At 46.7% G+C, this 11,291-nt stretch overlaps 1 protein-coding gene across 1 annotated transcript; it reads right to left on the reverse strand.

The window, feature by feature from the left end:
• Positions 1 to 1,930: 1,930 nt before the first annotated feature.
• Positions 1,931 to 3,422, reverse strand: LOC123094466 (phospholipase A1 EG1, chloroplastic/mitochondrial-like). The gene has a single exon (XM_044516466.1). It carries the CDS (start codon positions 3,317 to 3,319, stop codon positions 1,931 to 1,933), a length of 1,389 nt encoding a protein of 462 aa, XP_044372401.1. The 5' UTR covers positions 3,320 to 3,422.
• Between the last annotated feature and the right edge of the window lie 7,869 nt (positions 3,423 to 11,291).

The raw sequence follows: 11,291 nt of genomic DNA on the forward strand, positions 1-11,291 counted from the left end.
TAAATAAGAATATTTGCTTATTACGTGAAGTCCTATCGATGAGTACTTGCGTATCAGTGGCTTCAGATCAGTCATCAATCTCTAAAAAGTCATTGAAAATGACCGGTGAGAGTTCCACGAGGAATAGTTGGACTACATTGACCGTACAAATATTACGTGTCTCATTTATATCACATAAATACGTTCTACTCTACATCATACCTGACAAAATTGAAAAAACTGCAGGTCGTTAGCCTTTGCTCAAAAGAACATCAATAAAAAAATACAATCAAGACAGAAGAATCGTCTGAGGCTGCCTCTGGCACCACGAAAGAAAAAAAAAATGACAGATAACCTTCTCACCTAAACTCGACGCGGCTCCAATCCTGATATGCAGCTTTGCGTACCTTCAAGGTGGCTCGTCAAAAGCGAAACCATTATCGTTCAATGAATCAAACCAGAGAAACACCCCGAACCCGGCATCGAACTCCTGATCTGACACCCCCGCACGACTAACACATCAACAGAGAAACCATACCTACCATCCACAGGACGAACCCAGCACACGGTCCACCATCTTTCAAATGTCGTCGATACAGTGGTGACAATTTCATGCCCCTTATTACTTATATTTCTGACGGGCTAATCCTTAGTAGAATATGTCACCCCTGATGGGCCTCTGGTAAGAATCTATCAACACTGCTACAGCTGGTCCACCATTTAAGAGTTGTCATTAACAAGCAGGCCCGTCAGTGCTATATCCTCTTCCTTGACGGGCCGTCGGCCGTCAATGCCTCGGTGATGAGGGTGTTCTTGATCATGAGCCATCCTTTTTTGAAAAGAAGGTTAAAACCCCGGTCTGCATCAATCGATGCATACATCCATATTTATTAATTATTCAACAAAGATCTGACAAGAACATATATGAAGCCACCCGAAGCCATCACTCACACTTAGAAACTTGATAATATGGAGTGATCTATCTAAAACCGGTGTCGTCGCCGATCCATCCGCATAACGTATCGGGACCTATAGTTGGTGCAGCAAACTTAAAGCGTACACCACATGCACACGTGTTAGAGGTCGCCATCATCATTGAACCGCTGACCCATCTTCAGGGAAGAGATCCGCATCATCCTTACTAGTCCGACCCTCTGTCGACGCCAACACGGGGCACAATGGGGCCACCTCCCTGCGCGCAAACTGTTCAGCATGTCGCGGTCGCCTGGAGATCCGATCTGCCGGCCGCCACCATGCCACATGAGAGACGCGAACGAGGCGGAGCTCCACCACCGTCCTCAACCACTACCACCGAAAAGGGAGTAGTAACCTCCGGCATGTGCCGCCTGCCGGCCAGATCCGACCGCCACCTCGAGGCGCGCCCCTCCCACCACGCAGCCCTTCACGCCGCAACACCCTCGTGCAGCAGCAGCTTTGGCGCGCCGCGGCGTTCCTCGCCCTGACCCGCCGAGAGCGGCCCGCTGCCGCCGGTTGGGCTTCGCCCGACCATGACCTCTGGCAGCAGCAAGGGAGGAGGAGGGAGGTTGCGGCATAGATTGGCAGGAGGTTGGCGGTGCGAGAGAGGGTCGCGAGAGGAGAGAGGGTCACACTATGGTGAGCACTAATCAATAAGTCGCACTATGAGCCATCCTTTTATGGGTACCACTATGGTGATCACACTAATCAATAAGAATATCAATTGTTGGCTTGCTCAGGAAATAAACAAGAAACATATCCCAAAATAATCAGTCTCTTGTATTTCTAGTTAACCTGTATTTGCACTCTTCATTGTGTTATTTACCATGCACACAAAAATGTCAATCTACAAGGGCATCTTAATTTCCTTTCCCTCAAAAATCATGGGAATGGAAACTGACCCTGTATATATATATATATATATATATATATATATATATATATATATATATATATATATATATGATGAATCTAGCTAAATCCCTAAGGATTGTACCAAGCCACTAACTTGAATGGCAGTCATTTGCCACCTCCAAGCAGCATTAAAACTATGCCGTAGATCGAATTTCCTTGCTTTGACTGCCAGCTCCACCCCTTGTTTTTTAACCTTGGTCACCTTTAGGCACTTGAGGAAGCCCAGGTAAGCCTCCAAGTCATGCACACAAGCAGGGTCTCTTGCCTTGAAGAAGTCTAGGGCAAGCTCAACGCCGATGTGTGTGTAGCATGCACAGCTCCATGGAAGCTCTAACCTGCCTCCCAAAACTCTAGATTTCTCATTGAAGAAGATGCCCGGCAGCTTTGTGATTGGATCGTTCACGTTCACCACCCTCAGAACCTTCACTCCCAGCTCGTCGCACCGGTTCTTGAACCCCATGTTCCCAACCCTTGGGCCGGCGAAGGAGTAGACGGTGATGGGCACATGGTTGCCCCTTCCGTCACGATTCAGGCCGAGCTCAGCGAGGTCGTAGCCAAGGAGGAGGGCAAGGGAGCTGCCCATGCTGTGTCCGGCCAGCGTGATGCTCACCTCCTCGTGCTTATATTGTTTAATGAGCCGCGTCACCTCGGAGAGGAGCTGGTTCCGGCAGCTGCCGCACGTGAACCTGCCGGCGCCGTCTTCCGATGTGTACAGGGACAGGAATCCAGACTCGACCTTCACATCTGACCGAGGATCCGCTGGGTCGAACCTCGCCGGCGCAAGCGAGCTCATCATGTTGGCCACCCACTCAGACCCTGTCAGCGTACCCCGGAAGGACACGACAATGTCCCGACGGCCGAGCCGGCGCGCGGTATCGTCTGATGCCACCGCCACGTACCCAACCCACCGGCTCGGGCAAGCCCCTGCCACGCCAGGGAGCGAGACGTCAGGCGCGGCGTAAATGTACCTCGTGACGGCGTACCCGGCGCCGGCCATGCCGACCTCCTCCAGCATCCGTGCCTTGCCGTACTTACAGTTGAGGTACCGCTTCGAGCCGGCGTCTAGGTTGAACGCCTTGTACGTCGCCGCCACGAGCTCGCCGTAGCGAACGATCTCGGCACGGAGGAGCGGGTGCAGAGGTTCCACCAGGCCGGCCCAGTCGCCTTCGCCCTGGATCTCCCGCCACATGCTCGCCAGCGTCGTCTTGTCACCATTTCTCCTCGCCGGCGCGAAGACCGGAGCCACCGGGGCCGCATGCCTGGTGTTCACCGCGATGGTCGATGGTGCCGAGAGACGCGTCGTCTGGGGAGCGAAGGTCGAAGGCGGTGCGGCAACCGCGGCAACGGCCCCGGCGGTGGACGTCGTCGAGGCGTGGCCACGCTGCTGGCGCTGCGGCTTAGCATAGATTCCACCTGGGGAAGCGTTAGACACCGGGAGGCGAATCGCCATTGCTGAGCTCAACTAGCTGGTGTGCTCGTGCTTGCACGCCTCGACGTGCTGATCGATGAGAGAGACCGATGGGTGAGAGAGATCAGCAGCGAGACGATCGAAGGTGGAGTTTTCTGTGTTTGGGATCGGGGCACGAGCTTATATATAGGGCGTGGGAAAAATGACGCGGCGAGGCGCGCGCAACGTTTTCTCGCGAGACGTGTTGGCTAATTGGAAAGGGACGGGGAGGGGCAGTTGAGGCGCACATCTTGCACGTTGAGCGCGGGGTTTTGACTGGATCGAGTGGGCGTGGAAGTGATGATTCAGTTTCCTTTTCGCTCCTTCTTTGCTCGCCCTGTTGTGTTTAAGTCCTTGTTCTTCGTAGTATTTGTAACACGATGCTTAGCTATGTTCTCCGACCTTAATCATTTGAAGGATGCTATCTTTTTAGAAACATTTTAAGGAAACGCTGCACTTAGTATTTTCTGACCTTTTGCGAGGAGTTTTTTTTTAACACAGTGCAGACGCAGACGCTCATACATACATATGAATGCATGCACGCACACCCCTACCCCTATGAGCACCTCCAAGAGACCGAGCCGGCACATCCTCTTGAGATTGACCGTAGTCGACAGGTCTCCTATTGAATGAACATCGCAGGAAAGGCTAAAATAAATCCAGAAAAAATAACGCAAGCATCGGTCCCAAGTCTAGGTCTTGAACCCTGGTGGGTTGGTTCCACCACTTTGCGAGTAAGTTGGTACTAGCAAATTAGTAGGCCAAGTTGGTAACCCAAATGTCAAATATGCTAAAATTAGTTGGTCAAACGGGATTACATGTAATGCCAACTAGAAACAAAAACTGATTGTCCAACCAACAACACTAGCTTGCTGGAGTGTACTCTTCTTCTCCCTCACAAAATAAAAAGTGTGTACTCTCTCTGCTCCGCTATACAAGACCTCTCATATTTTGAGGCAAACTTTGGACACTAGTTTAACTAAGAAGATATGTGTTATATACCCTACAAAATACACTATTGGATTTGCATTCGAAAATGATGTTCCCAACAATATACTTATTATAGGACATAACTTATGGTTTCCATGGTTCAATCACCGTTCAAAGTTTGATCCAAACTATGAGGGAGCCCTAACAGAGGTAGCAAGTGCCGCCTAGCCCTTTATATTTCATTATCTTCCCAAAGGCCCATCAATAGAAATCCTTGCATACATAGACATCATTTTCTTATATCCGCACTCTGGTTGGACTTTCTTTGCATTTCCTCTCATCTATGGTAGCTTGCCGACCCTTCCGCTCACAATTATCCATCGGCCTACTGTTGGAATTTGGATCTATTTATTGATGCAAAATGGATTTGGATATAGAAGGAAAATTCTTTATTTTTGTCTACCTAAAATATAATGGTGTTCCTTCTTTCGTTGCTTAGTTGTTCCTAATTGACCAGCCTAGCAGAGCTTTACAGCTACCACTGTCATATAGAAAACAAAACAAAAATCAACAACTAAAGAATTTCTTACTCATGTGTCTTGTTTTTATGGAATCAATTAAATAACATTTGAGTAAGACAATAAAAATTCCGGTTGTCTTGCGTATTAATTGTATGTTTCTAATGAAATATTTTAACATTTTTTACTCCACATCGGCCTATATGCATCCACTTCTAGATGCATCACAACTTGATTCACCCATGTCTCCTTCTACCGTCTTTTTTTGTGTGCGTATCTATAGTGCCCATCTCCATACCTTTATTGTTAAGAGGTGGTGGACTACTAAGTTAGGGGTTCACCTAGTAAATGGACAAGTTTAGTAGAGGCATCGGTCGTAGTGGGAAATGAGAGGCGGTGGCCTAGAAACTGGCAAGGCGAATCAATGGTGTCGTGTGTTTGGAGGAGCTGTATGCCAAGACCTTAAGGTGATATAATGAGAACGAGAGAAAAATACATTGTACAGGAAAACGACATGAGGGACGCCTTGACCGACAAAGGAGGTGTATGTGTGCAAAGGAGTGGTAATGCAGGGAACATCTTAATTGCGCAAAAATAAACCTCGAGGAAAGTTGCAATACTGAAGAACCATAACGTTCCCTGCAAAAAAAAAACATAACGTAAAGTGAGTGGCCACAGTTTCAAGAATATTGTCCAAAATAATGTTAACACCACTTTGGTCCCACTCATCCGAACAAGCATTTCATATGCAGTATAATATCAGTTTCCTGATAACGTTTGTCGTGAAACCGAGTAACACTAAGGATTTGCAAAGACCATGGCCGCAATTTAGTACCAAAGCATTTGATAAAGCTGAATTAGAGATTCCAGTCCACTATATGAGTCCGTGACCACACCAGCTATAGCTTTTGTGGCAAACGTTGCTGAAGAGAAAAAGGAGGTCGCACTGAAGATTTTATGATACGTTAGGTGTACTTATGCGAAACTTCCGAGTGGTCGGTTGGGGGCTCTTCATGTCTCCATGTGGCATATGTGTGTACGTATGTACGTGTGGTTTTCGGCCGGCTGATCATACAGTGGGCCCAGGATGGGAAGCTGCACTCGTCAGCATCATTTAATAGGAGTGGTTGAGATCCGCTCGTGCTGCAGGCTGCAGCCGCGCTGCTACTCGTTGCGCGCCACGCAGTGCCGTACGGGCGCGCGCCGAAATCTTGCCAACCACCTGTGAAAATACGGACAAAATTACTGTTCTGACCCTTAAGACAAACTAAATCCCGATTTGACCTCGTTCCGAAAAAAATTTCGTTTCTGACCTTTTCTGGTGACGCCAAGGTCCCTGACGTCTGGGTTACGAAGCAGACGCCGGGGTCCCTGGCGTCTGGCCCCTGACCCGCACTGCCCGCCTGGTCCCTGGCGTCTGGGTTACGAAGCAGACGCCAGGGGCCAGACGCCAGGGACCCCGGCGTCTGCTTCGTAACCCAGACGCCAGGGACCTTGGCGTCACCAGAAAAGATCAGAAACGAAATTTTTTTCGGAACGAAGTCAAATCGGGATTTAGTTTGCCTTAAGGGTCAGAACAGTAATTTTGTCCTGAAAATACCTCTGTTGCCTTTTCTCAATATACCATTTATGGTCATGCATTTGACCGGCTAATTAATTTTGTTCAACTTAGCATTCATCGGCCGTACAGTAATAGTAAGCGACTTACTTCCTCCTTCTCGAAAGGGCATCAACACTCTTGACTAGAGGCTAACATGCGCTTCACATCGCTGTTCTTCACTCGCATGGGCGCACCTCCTACAAAAATGCAAACTAGTGTACTCTTGAAATCTCCCTAGGCTGCCTTCTCCCCAAGAAAATCTTAGGGTTTCTATGCCTCCCGTCGGCGCCGTCGCCGGTCCACCTCGTCTTCGGTGGCCTTAGGGCCATAGCGGCGCGGTGGATCCCAGTAGTGGCGGAGCCAGGAATAAAGATCAAGGGGCCAAATGACTCAATCTTTTGACAAGAGGGGCCAAACAATACTAATGCATGTATTTTTGTCTAAATTTTACACTGTTCATGTATAAACTAGCAGCAAATCAGCGGTCATAGGGGGGGCCAAGGCCCCTGCTGGTCCCGCTGTCTCCGCCACTGGATCCCGGCCCTTGCCGTTCGGAGGGCTCCGTTTTTAGATGTTTCTTCAAATTTTGTTAGGGTGTTTGTCCTGCTCAGGAAGACGAGACGGCAGCGGCTCCCAGAAGATGGAATAAGGTCTTCCTCGCCTAGCCCCCGTTCCGGTCGTGTGTCTAGCATCATCGGTGGGCGTGTGGAGGTGTGTCTGGCAGATCTATCCTTGGTGGATTTGCTCGGATCTGGTCATAGTTCGTCTACGTTTGTGTTTCTTTAGGTTGGATCCTTCCGATCTATACTACTCTTCATCGGCGACGGTTGCTGTTCTACTGCGCTGGTCCTATGAGGCCTTAGCACGACGACTTCCTCACTGTATACTATAACAAGTTTTGCCCGTCTCCAATGAGGGAGGGGCGATGACGGTGGCACGCCTTCGGTTTGCTTCAGTGCTTGTAGTCGTCGCTAGGTGGTTTATGGACCTGTATGTAATTTTTATTATTTCTAGTGTTCATTGTATTGCCATGATTGAAGATGAATAGGTTGTAAGTTTTCTCGCAAAAAAACATTAATTTTGTAATAACCTAATGTTATTTTTAGACTGTTTGTTGGATTTATGATAATTTCTAAGCCAAATTATATTACTTTGGTGTGATTCACTCAACAATTGTACCAATGTATTATGTTTGGCACCCTCATTACTTTGTTCCTAGGCCCGCCAATAATCGCGCACGGGGTTAACTCTTTTTTTCTCTAGCATGTTATTGCGGTCGGTTGTCTTGTTTTGCTTTGATTTATTTTGGCTTAGATTTTAGTTATGTTTTTGGTTTTTTTCAATTATATATCATGTTGGGTTGTTGTTGAAGACGGTTCACTACTAGAAAAACCCTTACTAGTAGCACTGTTTTTTTTTGCTATTAGTAGCGCTGGTAGACGCGCTACTACTACGGCGCTACAGCTATTTTTTTTAGCAGTAGCGTTGTTCCCTCTAGCGCTACTGATACTTATCTGCAGCGTGGGTATATAGCCAGCGCTAATGTTATTTGAGTGCTACTGGTAATCTTTACTCCCAAGCCACTGCTAACTTTTGTAGTTTTTTTTGTGTGTTTTGGCTCTGTACACATTTAAACAGATCCACCATTTATACAGTAACATGCATATTCATTGAAAAGCAAGTGAGTCATCGATGAGTCAAAGTTATTAAAAGTCTCGACATGTCTCAAGTATCTCATCATCATCAATCATGGACGAACACATGTCTCGAAATAGCGTTACAAGTCATTACAAGTTCCCAATACATGCAACTACATGGTCACATATTCATGTTTCATCATCAATGTAGACTATGATATGACCGCATAGAAGATAAAAGTGATCACGATGATAAAAAACGGTAGTATGTACTCCCTCCGTTCTAAAATAGATGACTCAACTTTGTATTAACTTTAGTACAAAGTTGGGTCATCAATTTTGGAATGGAGGGAGTAGTAGTTTTTGCGGCGCTGGTTCTGAATTCCATGTTGTGCTATGAATCTCAAGTAACTAGCTTCGGCTTCTGACCGAGAAGCCAGAGACTTGGGCCTGACACTCTGACCACTCATTGTACACACCCGGAACATGCCCTACATACACGGCATACCACTTCCTCGCCATCGTTGATCTATATACCTGTCAGAGATGCGCGCGCGTGCACCCCTCCCCCCCCCCCACACACACATATATATATATATATATATATCATGAAGCGAATTCAATGAAATAGTTGTGAATTAGAAGCAACATATATAGTAAACACAGTTAAGAAATTTCATCGTATCGAAATTAATTAACTAGAGCGTGGCACCATATACATCTAATAGTTTCGTCGTACTGAGACATTCAAATTTCGTCATACATAAAGTAACAAGTAACTAAAGAGACACATTGTTTTTAAGCAGAGCACTCTTCCCATCTGCCATATCCGGGAGGATGGACCCAAGCTTAATGAAAGGCGTCATGTCCTGACGCTGTAGCGCAATGCGGGTTCGGACTTCAGCTCGCGATATTGGTCCGCCGTAGAACATCCCATTCTCTTCGAGGACATCTTTCATGATGATGGATGCAATTTCCTGCTGGATCCGGTAGAAATCATTTCGAAGTCTATTATCCGACACGGCTCCAAAGGCTTCGGCCCATCTCTTGATATGGGTATCAGACGAAGATTTCATGCAAAGTGATTGCACATCCCTTCTGCACTCCATCATCAGATGGATGACGTAGAATCCATCATTCTCACTTCTTGCCGGTTGTTGGATGCAACAGAAGTCAGTCTTGTGGCTGAAATAGAGCCCGACCTTATTTGTTCTTTTGCATTGGATGTAGCCACCCCGCATGTTGAAGCCCGACATAGCTCTGTCCAGAACATACTTTATGTGTGTGTAATCTTTCTTCTGTATGTTCTTCGACGGGTCCAAATATAGAGCGCGGGACAGTGGCGGAGCCAGCTCAACCAGGGAGCCGGGGCAAACTACACTACACTCTAGTTTATGACTTGGTTGCCCCTACAAATGATGCTTAGTCGTACATTTACTGCTATCATTTAAGCAAGAGTTAGTGGCAGAGCCCGGGCAGCTGCTCCGGGTAGCCGGGAGCTGGCTCCGCCACTGGCGCGGGAGTAACGCGGGTAAAGAACGATGAGAACGGCACGACACCCCCCATTGCGCAAAATACACGATCAAGTTAGCCTCCATGCATGGAAAGTAATTATTCAAATGCACGAAAGTATGTACGTGTTATAGTGCTATCCGTGGATGACTTACCCAGGATGATAAGGTAGGAGAATCATTTCTTTGTCCTTATTGCTGACCAAGAATTCTTTAATGTACTGACTCGCATACTGACGGTTGGTGTCGTTGATTGACAAGAAGCTCTCATGCATGTAGTATGGGTCCGCGACCGCAAGACCGGTGACTTGCTCTCTCGTGACGACGTAGTTCACGTGCAGCGCATACATGCGGAAGAACGTAAAATCGAGTGTCCTCATTTGAAACATCTGGAAGATGTAATCAAATCACAGGAAGAAGAGGTCCGTGGGGCATGTGTGGACGTACATGTTGCAACTGCTCAGCACATGAATCATATAAAGTGGGTATCCTGGATCATCTGAGGCGAGGAGGCTTCTCTCTGTCGAAAGCACATGGTCATGGAGTCTCCTGAGATCCCCTGTTATGGTAGCTAGTGCATTCGCAGGTACCATTGGCTCTCCCGTGACATGGATTAATGGCGCATGTTTCATCGGTACACTATCAACCTTGGTCAAAGGCGGTTGGCTGCTAGAACCAACATTGCTAGCTTTATTGGATTTTCTCACCGCCGAACTCTGTTGGAAATATGCCCTAGAGGCAATAATAAAATGGTTATTATTATATTTCCTTGTTCATGATAATTGTCTATTGTTCATGCTATAATTGTATTAAATGGAAACCTTAATACATGTGTGAATACATAGACCACAAGATGACATAGAGATTTGTAAAGCACACACGGATCTGAAAGGTTCAGACCCGTTGACTAATAACCTCTCTCACAAGCGAGATATGATCAAATCGCATGGGTGTTGGTTTAATTACAATCACATAGTGATGTGAACTAGATTATTGACTCTAGTGCAAGTGGGAGACTTTTGGAAATATGCCCTAGAGGCAATAATAAAATGGTTATTATTATATTTCCTTGTTCATGATAATTGTCTATTGTTCATGCTATAATTGTATTAACTGAAAACCTTAATACATGTGTGAATACATAGACCACAACATGTCCCTAGTGTGCCTCTAGTTGACTAGCTCGTTGATCAATAGATGGTTATGGTTTCTTGATCATGGACATTGGACGTCATTGATAACGGGATCACATCATTAGGAGAATGATGTGATGGACAAGACCCAATCCTAAGCATAGCACAAGATCGCGTAGTTCGTTTGCTAGAGATTTTCTAATGTCAAGTATCATTTCCTTAGACCATGAGATTGAGCAACTCCCGGATACCGTAGGAATGCTTTGGGTGTATCAACGTCACAACGTAACTGGGTGGGGCTATAAAGGTGCACTACAGGTATCTCCGAAAGTGTCTGTTGGGTGGCACGAATCGAGATTGGGATTTGTCACTCCGTGTGACGGTGAGGTATCTCTGGGCCCACTCGGTAATGCATCATCATAATGAGCTCAATGTGACTAAGGAGTTAGTCACGGGACATGCGTTACTGAATGAGTAAAGAGACTTGCCGGTAACAAGATTGAACAAGGTATGGGGATACCGACGATTGAATCTCGGGCAAGTAACATACCGGTAGACAAAGGGAATTGTATACGGGATTGATTGAATCCCCGATATCGTGGTTCATCCGATGAGATCATCGTGAAACATGTGGGCGCCAATATGG

This window comes from Triticum aestivum, chromosome 4B (assembly GCF_018294505.1).
Source record: "Triticum aestivum cultivar Chinese Spring chromosome 4B, IWGSC CS RefSeq v2.1, whole genome shotgun sequence".
Classification (NCBI taxonomy): domain Eukaryota; kingdom Viridiplantae; phylum Streptophyta; class Magnoliopsida; order Poales; family Poaceae; genus Triticum; species Triticum aestivum.